This window comes from Sceloporus occidentalis, unplaced genomic scaffold, assembly GCF_023333645.1.
Source record: "Sceloporus occidentalis isolate IW3139 unplaced genomic scaffold, rSceOcc1.0.p SCAF_2, whole genome shotgun sequence".
Lineage (NCBI taxonomy): Eukaryota > Metazoa > Chordata > Lepidosauria > Squamata > Phrynosomatidae > Sceloporus > Sceloporus occidentalis.
Window position 1 is genome coordinate 272,922,424 of NW_028316982.1, and position 14,939 is coordinate 272,937,362.

A 14,939-nucleotide genomic window follows, 5' to 3' on the forward strand; every position below is an offset into this window, starting at 1 on the left:
GAGGACTGCTGTGCTGAAGTCCAGAGGATACGGGGCTACCCTGCCAAGGCTCTCTTCTGCTCTTTCAGGCTGCCCCATCTGACTGCAGCTATTGGGCTGGTGTCTGATATTAGCCAGCAGCTAGTGGAGCGCAAGAATGATGCCGTGGCTGAAATCGGAAGCACCTTTGCTGAGCTGGAGAAGGCTCTCCACCAGAGGAAGGGGCTGCTAGTCCGGGACCTGGAAGCCCTCTGTGGAGCGAAGCAGAAGGTAAGTCCCTCGGTGCTGGTGGGAAAAGTCCTCGCTTTTCATACCCAACAGAGAAATTTTCTCTTGTCAGCATTGTGTGTTCCTGCAAGGCAAGGCACGGCACTGGACCGGATGGCCCTTGAGGTCTCTTCCAACTCTATGATTTTATGTTTCGTGCCCTCAGTCATTTGGAAACTAGGGGTGGGGAAGAAGAAGATGGTCCTCTTGCTTTCAACTCCATCTGCCTGGTGCTCCCAAAACCTTTTGCTGTCAGCTTGAAGTGTTCTTTGAAATAATGCCTCTAAAAAAAACATACGACTTGCCACAGTGGACCAGCGTATGGTCCAGTACATCGTTTGGAGTCAAGGGTAGCCTACTGCTTTGGGAAAAATTGAGGAAAACATGACATTGGGTCTTCTTGTACCTGTCCATCAACACTTTGCATTTAGAAGTAGAATGCTTTTGGAATATGGAGGCTCCACTGGATGATCACGACTGAAAATGAATCATTACCTGGACATTTGCCCACCAGCACCATTTTAAGGCCAGGAAAGGCACCTTGGCCACCAGCTTCCACATCTTGGGATAATATTGCAAATATCCTTTTATAGTATTCTGTTGTGTGTTATGCTACCCTCCCAAAACTTTCTTCTTAAGCCAAACAGTTCCAGACCTTTTCTTCTAGTCTTGCAAAGGATGGGGCGGGGGACAAATCCACCTCTGTTGGTTTCTGTTGCTCCTTTTGTGCCTTTTCTGTGCTGCAACACATCCTTTTTGAGACATCAGGATTTTGGGAAAGTTCAATATTCAGACAATCCTCCAATCTTGTTTTTCTGGAAGTGAAAACTAAGCTGTAGGACTGTTCACTCCCCTGTTTGTGTGCTCCTTTCCACCCTGTTTCTTGTTTTATACTAACTGCAGTTAGAAGAAGAAGAGAACACTACTCTCCAAGGTAGTCTATGCCACTGTCAAACAGCTATTGCAGTAAAAAAACTTCTTCCTAAAGTTTAGGAGGAATCTCTTTTCTTCTAACTCCAACCCATCAGGGTTTGTGTCCTATCCTCTGGAGCACCAGAAAACAAGTTTGCTCCATGTTCTACATGACATCTTTTCAGATGTTTAAAGATGGCTATCATTTCACCTCCGTCTTCTCCAGGCTAAACAAATCCAACACCCTCAGGTTTCCAGATCACTTGGGTCGCCTTTCTCTGGATGTGTTTTAGCTTGTACATATCCTTCTTGAAATGTGGTGCACAGAACTGGCTATTCGTTTGCATTCCTCTTTGATAGTTTCCCCCTTCTTCCACTTCTTATACTTGTCTCTTTTAAATCTCAGCTCATCTGAAAGTTCTTTATCCATCCATCTTGGTTTCTTTAGACACCTCCAACTTTTTTTCCTTCTTGAAGTGTTTGCAACTGTGCCTTTGATACAAGAAGCTCCCATGCACCATGAATTCCCTTCCCCTTGAGCATTTCTGACCATGGAATTTCACCCTGTCTTTCCCTAAGCTTACTAAAATCAGTTCGTGTCATTCACTCTATGTTTGGGTTCCCCTTTCATCTGTATAACAAATTTGAAGAGGGCATAGTCATTCCCATTTAAAGGTTTCACTATTTTCACCCCACTGACCAGTTGATCTCTGTTGGTTAGGATCACATCCAAATTAGCTGATCCCCTTGTTGCTTTTGTACAATGAATCTGACTGCAAGCTAGTGAGGAATGTATTGGACTTTATAGTCTTTGCAGACTAAGTGAAATCCCATGGTCAGAAATGTTGAAAGGGATAGGAATCCCAATAAATATTAGGGTACCTGAAGGATCCCATTACTATTATATCTCTCCTTTTTGACAAGTTGGTCATTTGTTTTAGGAAGGCATTATCCAAATCTTCAGTCTGGTAGGGCAGGGGGCTTAGAGTAGAAACCCACCATGAGGTGACTGTTGTTTGTCTCCCCTTTAATTTTTATTCAAAGACTCTCGCCTGTTTTCCATTCTTTGAATCATGGATCTGCTCACAGATGTACACATCCTTGACATATGTTACTCCACCTATTTCTTGTTTGACCTATGGCTTCAATTGTGAGGCTCTTGTCCCTGTTCCTCATAATTGAGGATCAAGGGGGCAGCAGAATCAGATGTATAGTTCCAAGCATTAAGCATGGTTCTTGATAGTTCTGCTTCTGTGTCACATTATTCCAAACATCTTCCTGCTGTGTTTTTGGAATTGTTGCCCTCCATAGAGGCACCCTCCACTTCTTGTCCTTCTATGAGAGTCTGCTCCAATTGTTACAAAAAAGCTTCACCTCTCTTTATAAGCTGGAAGTGCAGATACATGGGTTTCAAGCTGCTGTTACTCCAACTAGGCAACCAACTTCTATCTCTTCATGAACCTAAAACGATCTGTCTTCTCCTGTTGAATTTCAGCAGGGAGAAATGTAAGGTACTACCATTCGGCAGAAAAATGAAATGCACAGATATAGTATGGGTGACACCTGGCTTGACTAAAGTGCATGCAAAAGGGATCTAGGAGTCTTAGTGGACCACAAGCTGAAAATGAGTGCAGTGTGATGTGACAGCTAAAAAAGCCAATACGATTCTTTGCTGCATCAATAGGAGTGTAGTTTCTAAATGAAGGGAAAGAATATTATAAGAAATAATCACTGTGTCTTATCTCCTTTTAAAACTGTCTAGCCTGCTGGCCTTATATCTTAAGGAAGTGCTGAATAGTTTAAATAGGTGTTGTGTGAAGAAGCTAGTCTTTTATCTGCCATTGGTCTCCCACCATTTAGCTCAGCTGATCATTTCTCTGAGTTGTGTTATGAGAAACTATTGTATCCAGTATTCCAGGTGTGGAATTCAAATAATGCATTTTGATTTCACCAGTTTTCTCAGTTGCTTTCCTAATGATCCCCTTGAAGACAAGGAACACAGGGTGAGTGGGAGGATGGAGCGAGTCCTCTTGCAATGGACACTGCTTGATCCTCTACCATCTTGGGGGCTCTTGTAAAAAACAATGTTGTTGGAAGGTAGCCAAAATAAGGAAGATTTCTCTAGCATAGTTTCCACAATACCATTTACAGTTTATTGGTTCCACAAATGGATTTCTTAAGAACCCACAAGCGGCTGCTTTCCAACCTCAGTGACTGCTGTTTAATTTGATTGGTTCGTTCCAAGAGAGGCTCCACGTCATCCCCATTTGATTCAGATCATCTGATGCATTCTGCTGTTTAAATAAGGACTGGCTGGAAGCTGTGCTTCAGAGGGAGGGGAACTGGCCTCCTTGTAGTGACGATCCTTTCCATCCAGCTCCTTCTGGGGAGGAGCCATATCCCAGAGATCTGGCGATGTCCCATAATGTGGCTGCAGTTGCACTCTGGCCACCTTGTGGCTCAAAGTGACTGCAACTGGGTTGTTGTCAGATTTCAGCCTTAGAAGAAATACAGTTGTAGCTACCAGATAATAACCAGGTTCCATGTTCCAGGGCTGCCTTCATCTTCCCAGTTCTTCCAGCCGGTTAGTGACCTCCTTTGGTTTTCTTTTGCTTGCTGGCTGAACATACATCCAGCTGTATGGAGTCCTTGCTGGACTTTGAAAGTTGTGGACTCATCCTCTTTCACTCCAGAACACTGCTGGCATTCGTGTCCATGGCATAGAGGGCATTATTATCAAATTTGCAAATGACATTAGATTAGGAGGGCTAGCTAATACCCCAGAGGACAGGATCAGACTTCAAAATGATCGTAACAGATTAGAGAGTTCAGCCAAAACTAACAAAATTAATTTCATCTGGGAGAAATGTAAGGTATTACACTTAAGCAAGAAAGAAAAGTAAGGCTCAGTTATAGAATGGGACATACCTGACTTGAAAACAGTACATGCAACAAGGATGTAGGAGTCTTAGTGGATCATAAGCTGAACATGGGTCAACAGTGTGAAGCAGCAGCTAAAAAAGCCAGTGCGATTCTAGGCTGCATCAGTAGGAGCATGCTGTCTAGATCGAGGGAAGTAATAGTGCCACTATATTCTGCTTTGGTTAGGCCTCACCTGGAATAATACTGAGTCCAGTTCTGGGCACTACAATTCAAAAAGGATGTTGATAAACTGAGTGTGTTCAGAGGAGGGCAACTAAAATGGTGAAGAGTCTGGAAATCAAGCCCTATGAGGAGCAACTTAAGAGAGCTGGGCTTGTTTAGCCTGAGAAAGAGGAGGGCAAGAGGTGACATGATAGCTATGTTTAAATATTTTAAATTATGTTCATATTGAGGAGGGAGGGAGCTTGCTTTCTGCTGCTCCAGAAAATAGGACCCGGAGCAATGGATTCAAAGTACAGGAAAGGAGATTCCACCTCAACATTAGGAGGTACTTCCTGAGAGTAAGGGCTGTTTGACAGTGGAACACACTCCCTTGGAGATCGTGGCGGAGTCTCCTTCTCTGAAGGTTTTTAAACAGGTTGGATGGCTATCTCTCAGGAGTCCTTTGATAGGATCTTCCTGAATGGCAGAATAGGGTGGGAGTGGCTGGATCTTCTGGTCTCTCCCAACTCTATAATTTATGAAAATGTAGGGAGCTGAACCTTAGTAGGAGGCAGGAGGCTTGGGACCTGCATGTGGGGCATTGCAGGTTACAGGGAGCAAACCCACTTAAGCCTCAGCAACAGCAGCAAAAGAGCAGATCTGAAGGCCTTGGGGATCCCAGGCAATGGGCTTTCCTGAGTGGGCAGAGGGACTATGGTGCCTTTCTGGTCTGCATGGCCTATGCCTGAGTCAGAAGGTTCACTGTGCTGGTGCTGGCAGCTCTTCACATGGCGCTGACATGTTCTGCCACTGCTGCCCCCAACTAGCCAGGAGTGCTTGCTGTCCAGCAGAGATGGTGGCTCTACCAGGTCATTCTCTCGCCCACAGGTGCTTCAAGCCCAGCTGGACACTTTGCGCCAAGGCCAGGAGAACATCCTCAGCAGCTGCAGCTTCACAGAGCAGGCGCTGGACCATGGCTCGGAGACAGAGGTGCTATTGGTGAAGAAACAGATGAGTGAGAGGCTGAGTGAGCTGGCGAGTCGCGAGTTCCCTGAGCAGCCCCACGAGAATGCCCAGGTGGACTATGTGGTGGAGACAGAGGGTGTGCGCAAGTCCATCCTCAACCTGGGTGTGCTGCTTACCACTAGTGCCATTGCCCACAAGACAGTGGCCACAGGGGAAGGGCTCCGTCACGCTGTGGTGGGTCAGGCTGCCTCACTCACCATTACTACCAAGGATAAGGATGGTGAGCTGGTGCGCAGCGGAAGCGCCTGCCTTCAGGCAGAGGTGGTGGCACCTGATGGCTCTGCCATGGACCACGAAGTGCTAGACAACAAGAATGGCACATATGAACTGCTCTATACACCGCGACATGAGGGTGACCACCTCCTCTCCATCCAACTCTATGGGCAGCCGATCCGAGGCAGCCCCTTCCGTGTCAAGGCTGTCAAGGCCTCTGATGTGCCTCCCTCTCCAGATGATGTCAAGCGCCGTGTCAAGTCCCCCAGCAGTGGCCACATCCGCCAAAAAGCCGTGCGCCGACCCTCCAGCATGTACAGCAGTGGCAAAAAGAAAGAGAACCCCATTGAGGATGAGCTCATCTTCCGAGTCGGTCAGTCTGGGGAAGGCGCAAGGGTGGTGTTGCAAGTGAGCTGTAGGAGATAGGGAAGAGGTTGGCTTGCTGCACTTGGAGACACCCTTGAGATCTGCCACTTTCCCTTGGGTCATGGATGTGGCTGCTGCTTAACAATGCTCCAGTTGTGTATCAGACAGTGCACAGAGCGATTTCCTTGAGATGGCTGGAAGTTAAGGGGCCAGGGTATGGAGGCGAGACAGAGGGGATGGCGGTGGGAGTGGCTGAAGCGCCAGGTGCCGTGAGTTTTCTTGTACCACTTTCAGCTGAAATGCACCCTTTTCTCACAGGCAGTCGGGGTCGGGAAAAGGGCGAATTCACTAATCTGCAGGGCATTTCCACCTCCAGCAGTGGCCGCATTGTGGTGGCTGACAGCAATAACCAGTGCGTACAGGTAGGGAGTACCTGTCTGTCCCCTTTCAGCTGTGCACCACAGCTACCTGATTCATGTTCTGATGCTCTTGCTTTCTCCCTCTTGCTGCTTCCATGTCAGATCTTCTCCAATGAGGGGCTGTTCCGCCTGCGCTTTGGTGTGCGGGGCCGTTCCCCAGGGCAACTGCAGCGCCCCACCGGGGTCACCGTGGACCTCAATGGGGACATTATCATTGCAGACTATGACAATCGCTGGGTCAGCATCTTCTCCCCCGAAGGCAAGTTCAAGGTAAGAGCTCCAAGGAGACAGGAGGCAATATGGGTGGTTGCAAGGACGGTGCGCTAAGGAATCACTGGTTGGGCAGGAGAGAGATGGCTTCTAGCCAGTCTGCAATGGGTCAAACTAGCTTCCTATCTCACACCACCCCAGCAGATTCCAGCCAGCCAGCCAGCTCAACTGACCTCATGAATTGCAACATGCAAATCCAGTCACAGGCCAAGCACAAGATATGCCCAATGGATATGTGATATTCTGGAGCATTTGGGATACGGCTGCCCGCTTTAGGGCCTGCTGGTTGGTTTAACTGGGTGATGCCACATGACAGTGCTATTGGTATCCTAATTCTGAGAGAGAAGTGTTTTAATCTTACTCATGTAGCACACAAGAGAAAAGAGAAGGAAACTATTTTGGGAACTGTACAAGATGTGACTGGAACAAAATGCATGTTTACTGGCCTGGCTCCAAACCTTTTCTTGTTTAATTGTAGGTCACACCTGGAAATACGTATAGCTGCTCAGACTGGCCTGATTGGTTCATCTAGTTTAATATGGCTTACTCCTCCTTCTCCAATCTGGTCTCCTCCAGATGGATTGGAATATTATTTCTATAATTCTCTAGTTGGCAGAGGAGGATGCTCAACCTGTCTGAAGGGCACCAGGGTGGCCCCTGGCCAGTCTCGTTTGACATTTTGCAGTGCATTTCCAGGGTTTGGGAAAGAAAGGTCTTTGCAAACCCTGCTTCTGCCACTGCCAGAGGTTACTCTTATTATTATCATTTACAGTATTTATACCCCACCCTTCAGCCCTAAAGGCTCTCAGAGCGGCTTACAATTATTATTATTTTTAATTACACAGTTTAACTACTCTTGAATCCTTCTGTGTTCAAAACCTATATAGTCTATAAGCAAGCAATGTTTTCTTCCTTGGATTCATTTGTGCTAAGAGGAGGGACTGCAGAGGATGTATTTGTGGACCAGTTCACCTCCTCTCTTATCTTCCTTCATGAATGGCTGGGTCCATGAGGTTCTTCACTGACATTTTGTCTCTTAGACCAAGATTGGGGCCGGCCGCTTGATGGGCCCGAAGGGTGTGGCTGTGGATCGCAACGGGCATATCATAGTGGTGGACAACAAAGCTTGCTGTGTCTTCATCTTCCAATCCAATGGGAAGCTTGTGACCAAGTTTGGTAGCCGTGGCACATCGGAGCGCCAGTTTGCAGGTACCCTTGATGGTAATACAGAGACAGGTTTCCTCTTGTTACTGCATGCCTTTGGCTTCTGCCGGGGCTGGGCTGGTGAGTACTTTCTCTGGGGCTGCCCCATCTGCAGAATCAGAAACCCTGGGCACTGCCTACTCCAGGATATTGGGGCATCTGGAAGGCTCTTGTCTCGCTTTCTGCTTTGTTGCCTGGGCCTGTTGCCAGAAGGGCCGTTTCTTCCACTTCTCCATTAACATTCTGGCAGCTGGTGTGGATACTAACACTGGTCTTTCACCGCCCTTCTCTCTTTCGCAGTCAGTATTGCTCTCTGGTTGTTTTACACATGCATTCTTGATAGAGAACTGCTGCCAAACTTTTGTAATTAATTCTTCTGGGGTTTACTAATTCTTGTAAATGAAGATGCCCTCATGTGCTGGAGACACAACTGTTTGAAAATCTTCCACTTGTAATCACCAGGGCCTGGCCAGCAAATGACACCTTTGGAGGGATGGTGGGGGGTGAACAGTAGCTTCTATGGGAGGAAGGGTCCCATTTCAGTGGGAAAGAAGAGCTGGAAGAAAGGGTCAGTCCTTCCGCCGGATGCAGTGGTCCCAATCTGGATCATATCCCTTGGGACCATTTTGACATTTAAGAAAATTAAGCCTAGAGGGATGACCTTGACATCTTATTTCCCAAGTTGAGTGCACTAATGGCAGAGTGTAATAGTGTGAATGATTAAGGTTTTCTTTAAACTTTGTAGAGCCATCAGTTCCCTTGACAGTCTTTGTGAAGGGAGCTGGGGTGACTGATGCCCCATGTTTCCCAATGAGCTTACATTCTTTCTTTGCTTTGAGCTGGAAGCCAGGCAAACCTCAGTGAGCTCCCTCTTTTAAAGACGTCTTAGCTGTAGAAAAACTAGCATTTTCTGGTGCCACAAAAGATGAAGAGAAACCATTACAGTTGGCCCTCCACATTTGCGGCTTTGATTATTCACGGCTTTGATTTAATAAGTTCTCTTTAGGAATCTCTAGGTCCACCAGCGTCAATGTCCCCCAGAAATTTAGAAGAAAGAACACTTCTCTAGGCATTTGTAGATCCTCCAGTGCAATTCTATGGGCAACATCTGGCAGACGTTGACCATACAGTTACGCTGGAGAACCTAGATATCCAAAGAAGTGGTTGCTCAGGTAAAAAAACCCAGATTTTTTCCCTTGTGATTTTTCCACTTCCACAGGGGCCCTGTGCCCCTAACCCCAGCAACTGTGGAGAGCCCACTTTGAGAGCTGTTTCTCTTGATTAAAGGCTAAATCCCCTACTCCTCCCAAAACAGAGGTGTTTGCAGGTCTATATGGCAAGGTGGAAAGTACATCTAGGTCACATTGTTTGGCTCTATATGGAATATTCATGTGATTGTGGGGTTGGAGGACAAACCATAACCATCAGCCCCTTGCTCAGAGTCCTCCAAGCAAGAGCTCCCATGCTGCCCTTTGGTGTAAAGTTGCTGTAACTTTCCTAGGAGGCCTTCTGTCCCAAAAGTGGATCTGTGAGAATGATGGGAGAAACCACTACAATCTCCTTGTGATCTTCCAGTCAGTGGGGTCCCAATCTGCCAAGCTCTGCAGCAAGGGTTGAATCTTTTCCAGCTGCCTGTAGCTTCCTCCTCACATCCCTCACCCACGGTGTGCAAAGGCTTCATAACCTCCTACTTTTCTGTTCTCAGGACCACATTTTGTTGCTGTCAACAACAAGAATGAGATCGTGGTGACTGACTTCCACAACCATTCCGTGAAGGTGAGGACTGAGCTGCCCCACCCTACCCGCAAAGAATTGGGTCAGCATTCCCTTCATAACTGATGCTGTGGAAAGATTTACACTGGTTGATCCATTAAAGCTGTGAAAGCCTCTACCCTGGCTTGGTAATAGTGTGGATGTGAGGCTGTGGCTCTCTTTTTCGGGTCCACTTGTGAAAAGGGGAATGAATAGGGGAGATATTCATAATAGAACCCAAAAGGGCTGCTCTTGAATTCTCGACTGAATTTTCTAGAAGAAAAGAGGTGGGTGTCCGCGCACATGTGGGCAATCACTTTTGGTCTGGAACAGTGGAGTACTTATGGATAATGTTGCCCGCCCCCCCCCCCCCCCCCCCAATGGCAGGACTGGATAGAGTACACTCTTGCCAGCATTACACCTATGTACGAGAATTACAGAATCATAGAGTTGGAAGAGAACAAAAGGGCCCTGGAGTCCAACCCAGTTCAACCATACAGGAAAACATAGAGTCCTCCCTGTGACAGATGGCCATCCTGCCTCTGTTTAAAGACCCCCAAAGGAGGAAACTCTACCACACTCCAAGGCAGCATCTTCCACTGTTGAACAGCTCTTACTGTCAGGAAATTCTTCCTAATGTTTAGGTGGAATCTCTTTACTTGTAGTTTGAACCCACTGTTCCATGTCCCAATCTCTGGAGCAGCAGAAACAAAGGCCTGTTACAGACTGCCAAAATAAAGCTGCTTCGGGTCTCTTTGGAGGTATGCTGTTTAAATGATGCATGCATCCTAAGAATCCAGAAGCTGCACCAAAGCTGCATTCCAGTGCTTAGGAATGGAGTGTGGGTTTGGCATGACCTCCGGACTCTTAGGACCCATGCATCATTTAAATAGCATACCCCCAAAGAGACCCGAAGCAGCTTTATTTGGGCAGTCTGTAACAGGCCCAAGCTTACTCCATCCAGCAGCCAGTGCCCATTGTAGGGAGGTTTGGATGTGAGTCCTCCAGGATAAAATCCCTATGTAGCCAAGAAGAGCTTTAGTGTGCCAGACCCAGAAAGCAGCACCAACCAGCCAAGTAGTTGCTGTATTTTTCAAGGGCTGGTGAGGAAGTGGCTCAGTTGTCCCAGCAGTCCTGTTACATTGCAAGTGCTCCTCTGAGCGCAGCCCTTCTGAGTTATGGGGGTCAGCAGCAATGCCCAGCCTGAAGCATACACAAGTTGAACATGAGTCAACAGTGTGATGTGGCAGCTATCAAGGCCAATGTGATTTTAGGCTGCATCAGTAGAAGTATAGCGTCTAGATTGAGGGAAGTAATAGTGTCATTCTATTCTGCTCTGGACAGGCCCCAAATGGAATACTGTGTCCAATTCTGGGCACCACAATTCAAAAAAGACATTGAGAAACTAGAGCATGTCCAAAGAAGGGCAACTAAAATGGTGAAGGGTCTGAAAACCATGCCCTATGAGGAAAGACGCAGGGAGCTAGGGATGTTTAGTCTGGAAAAGAGAAGGTTAAGAGGTGATATGATAGCCCTATTTAAATACTTGAAGGGATGTCATATTGAGGAGGGAGCAAGCTTTTTTTCTGCTGCTCCAGAGAACAGGACCCGGAGCAATGGATGCAAGCTGCAGGAAAAGAGATTCCAGCTCAGCATTAGGAGGAACTTCCTGACAGAGAAGGATGTTTGACAGTGGAAGACACTCCTTCCTTGGAGTGTAGTGGAGTCTCCCTCCTTGGAGGTCTTTAAGCAGAGGCTGGATGGCCATCTGTCGGGGACGCTTTGATTTAGATTTCCTGCATGGCAGGGGGTTGGACTGGATGGCCCTTGTGGTCTCTTCCAACTATATGATTCTATACTTTGCTTGTGCCATCTCTCCCCTTCCACTGGCCTTGCCCCATTCAGTCTTGGCTGCTGGGAGGCAAAAGCACTACAGCTCTGTAGCAGAGCACGACTTTTCCAGGCTTGGTAGGGGGTCTGGGTCACTCCCCACAGCAGGTCCAGCTGAAGGGTTTCCTCTGTTGTTGGGGAGCCAGTGCCACCCAGAAGAGATGGGCTGGTATAAAGCTGGTTGCACCCCAACTTCATACTGTAGCTAGGAAAGCACCACAGAATTACCAACAGTGACACTAGCACCCTTTCCCCTTAGAACTGGTCTGGGTGCGTCTGGGTTAAATGTTTCCTTTATTCTGAGACACAGGAGAACCTCCTTGATGACACAAACACTTGGTCATATGAGGGGCCCATGCAAACAAGTGACAATGAGAAAAGCATTTGTTATAAAGCTATGGGAAGACCTGCTCCGTGGAAATGACAGAGGACTTAAGATCAAACTAGCTGACCTAACTGGCCGAGCTGATGCATGAGGCTGGTGGCAGTAAAACATTTGGACAAGGCCAAAAATTATGGCTGAATATTAAGGAGGCTGTTTAAAGGGAAACAACAAAGTGACTGAGCTGACAAAGGAAAGTCCCACAGAACCCAGGCAAAGCAGAACTGGCAGATTTAGTGGCCAAGTGCACAGAAGTGTGCAGAACCAACCCTCATTGCGTAGAACATCTTTTTCTGGGACCTCCCTAGATGGCTATGTGCACTCCCATTTGTAAGATTAGGGACCTTGTTATAGCTGTTGGCAGCCTTTCTATTAGCACCTGATGCCAATCACTTACACATTAAGGGGCAGACTAAGAATCCCTTGCAGGAACGGGGATGGTGAGTGCTGCTGCCTCAGGCAAGTGATAGCCAGCCAGGCCACTCAGGATGTCCCATGCTACAGTCCAAACGTCAAGAAACATCAAGGCAGAAATGCTGGGCCTGCAACAGCTTGTCCATTGTGTGTGTGCCTTTTTCCCTAGGTGTACAGTGCTGATGGAGAATTCCTCTTCAAGTTTGGATCCCATGGTGAGGGTAATGGGCAGTTCAACGCCCCGACTGGAGTAGCTGTGGACTCCAATGGAAATATCATTGTGGCAGATTGGGGCAACAGCCGGATCCAGGTATTCGGGGGATTAGGTTGTGCTGACTGGGGAAGTTTGGCTCATTTACGTTTGGCAGAGTTGCCCTTCATGGAGGAGGAGGGGTAATGAGCTGGGTATGTCGGAGGGTTATCTGTGCCCAAACTACAGGTGACCTTCCATGGAGAGATGCATCAGGCTTGAGCTCCAGGAGGACTCCTCCCTCTTTTATGATGTGTACTGGTGGGCAGCTGTCACTCCCAGGTGTGGGCAAGTTGCTGCCACCCTCCTCCTGGCTACCTGTTTTGGGGCAAAACTTGCTATAAAGGACAGCATCCTGGGGTTGAGCTTTGTTCCTTCGATTTGGCAGCATCTCCTCTTTGGGCTGCTGTGCTTCCTTCTCCTCCAAACTGCTGCGGAACAGGCAGGGAAACTTGGGCCTTCCAGATGTCTTGGACTCCTAAAACTTCCTTCAGTTTACCAGTATAATTGTAGATGAAGTGGGGGAATAATTCTGTTTCTGCTCTTGCCAAAACCCTGGGGGTTGGCAGTCCTTGCTGACCATTGCAAGTTGCTCCAGGCTATAGCTTCTGCTTGTCCCTGCTGCTTCATCTTAGGTTTCACGGCTGCTGTTCCTCTTGTTGCAGGTTTTTGACAGCTCGGGCTCCTTCCTCTCCTATATCAACACCACAGCAGATCCGCTGTATGGTCCTCAGGGCCTGGCTCTCACCTCTGATGGACACGTGGTGGTGGCGGACTCCGGCAACCACTGTTTCAAGGCCTACCGATACCTGCAGTAACCCTGGGGAGGCAGGCTGGGTGGAGGGGGGGCTGGGATGTTCCCAAAATTTCCTTCGTCCCACCTGCTGGCCTGGAAGGTGGTGATGGGCTTGGGGAGGGCTGGCCCTTCAGTGGGACCTCCTCCCTACACTGGGTTGGGGGCTCTGGCAGCTGTGTGTGACGGTGCCAATTGCAACCAAGGCAGCTATGCGTTCGAGTTCAGGATGTTTCCTGGAGTGTGTGAAGGAGTGTTGTCCGCTCAGCTTCTCTAAGAAGGCCACCATAAATCTCTGGCCTCTTCTGCGGGTGGGGAGCTGACTCTTGCGTGGGCATTATAGCAGTTCTTGCTTGTTGCCTGCTTAGAAGCTCTTGCCATTCCTGCTCAGTCACTGTGGGTGCCTGGAACCCCAGGAACTGGGCCCTTGTTTTGTCCTCCTGCCCCTCTGCCCACCATCTTTCTCATTCCCTTCCCTGGGTTCTCTCTGCACTTTATCTCTGTCCAGGGAAAGGGCTGAGGCTATACCCTTACTGCTTCACTTTCTGGCTCTATGATTCCTGGGTAGCTGGGTGTCAGAAGCACAGGTTTCAGCAGATGGATGCTTGGGGAGAGTTGCACTTCGGGGAGCAGGGGGAGCAGAGCTTCCCTTGTTCTGCCAACCAGCTTCACCAGGAGAGGAGATGCTGCCTTCTACTAGGAGTTGCACAACCATGTGTGTGTCTGTATGTGTGTGTGTGTGTCAAGGAGGGGGCGAGAGTCTGGTTTTGCTGAGAGGTCCAGAGTTTGCTATGTCTTCGGCCACCTTTTATCTCACCTTGGCCTGCGTGAATCCCTTCCATGGCCTTTGGCGAAATGTGGGTGGGGTGTGTTTTGTTGCAATTCCTGTTGGACAGAGCTGCTATTTTCCACTGGCTCCCCTCTGAAAAGGTGCTTTTGCTCTCTTACTTTGGACTTGTCTCCTACATCCCCATCTTGCCTCCCTGACAGCAGGTTCTGGAAAGCTGGGTATCAGCCAAGACCACATAAAATATGGCTGTGGCTGGCCTCCTAGCATCCTGTCCTGTGGCAGTGGAGTCCCAACTACTTTTGAGAATATGCCGGGCAGCAGTGGGGGGAGAGGGAGCAGCTTGTGCGTGCTTTCCACCACCCTGGAGATGCTTCTTTTCTGCAGTCTCCTGTCCCTCCTGCAGGATCACTTCTGTGGGTCTCTGCCAGCCTGTCTTCCTTCTTGTCACCCCAATAAGCCAGCCTTCAGCTAGTGGCAAGCAGCAGTTCCAGCCTCAGGCCTCAAATAGGCCAGGCTGCCAAGAGACTGGTGGCGCCATTCCCTGGTGACTCCTGCGTCCCCTCTGCTCCCCAGGCCTTCTGCACACACTCCTGTTTGGTTGGGCTGAACTGAGGCAGCCATGTGCTAACAAACAAAAATGTATGTAAAAAATAAAGTATTCTGAAAATAATTCTGTTGCTTATTTCTCCAGGTGGCAGTGCTGGGTTGGGGCCAAGGGTGGCAGCTGTGCCACACTTATCAGGCAAAATCTGCCAGTTGCTTTGTTGCCCTCTTTATTTTATTTTTAAAGCAGCCAAGGCACTTTATGATGCTAGAAAGACAAAGGGACTTAATGTGCAAAACTCTGCCTCTCTAAAACTAGGCCTCTGGGGCCCTTATCACATGAGCAAAATTTGAAGTTATCCCAGGGTCAATGTGAAGGCAATGCA

General features: G+C 48.3%; 1 protein-coding gene across 5 annotated transcripts in view; it reads left to right on the plus strand.

Moving 5' to 3' along the window:
- The window catches only part of TRIM3 (tripartite motif containing 3), a 28,611-nt gene extending 13,941 nt beyond the window's left edge, over window positions 1-14,670 (plus strand). For 4 of the 5 annotated variants that reach the window (XM_089513146.1, XM_089513144.1, XM_089513148.1 and 1 more), the window contains 8 exons: window positions 69-249; window positions 5,131-5,854; window positions 6,166-6,269; window positions 6,369-6,536; window positions 7,577-7,757; window positions 9,445-9,515; window positions 12,347-12,487; window positions 13,093-14,670. In XM_089513146.1, the coding sequence (XP_089369272.1) occupies window positions 69-249; window positions 5,131-5,854; window positions 6,166-6,269; window positions 6,369-6,536; window positions 7,577-7,757; window positions 9,445-9,515; window positions 12,347-12,487; window positions 13,093-13,245 (1,723 nt within the window). In that variant the 3' untranslated portion in view covers window positions 13,246-14,670. The remainder of the gene's footprint in view (window positions 1-68; window positions 250-5,130; window positions 5,855-6,165; window positions 6,270-6,368; window positions 6,537-7,576; window positions 7,758-9,444; window positions 9,516-12,346; window positions 12,488-13,092) is intronic. The other variant, XM_089513147.1, reaches the window with a different exon arrangement.
- The last annotated feature ends 269 nt before the right edge of the window (window positions 14,671-14,939 follow it).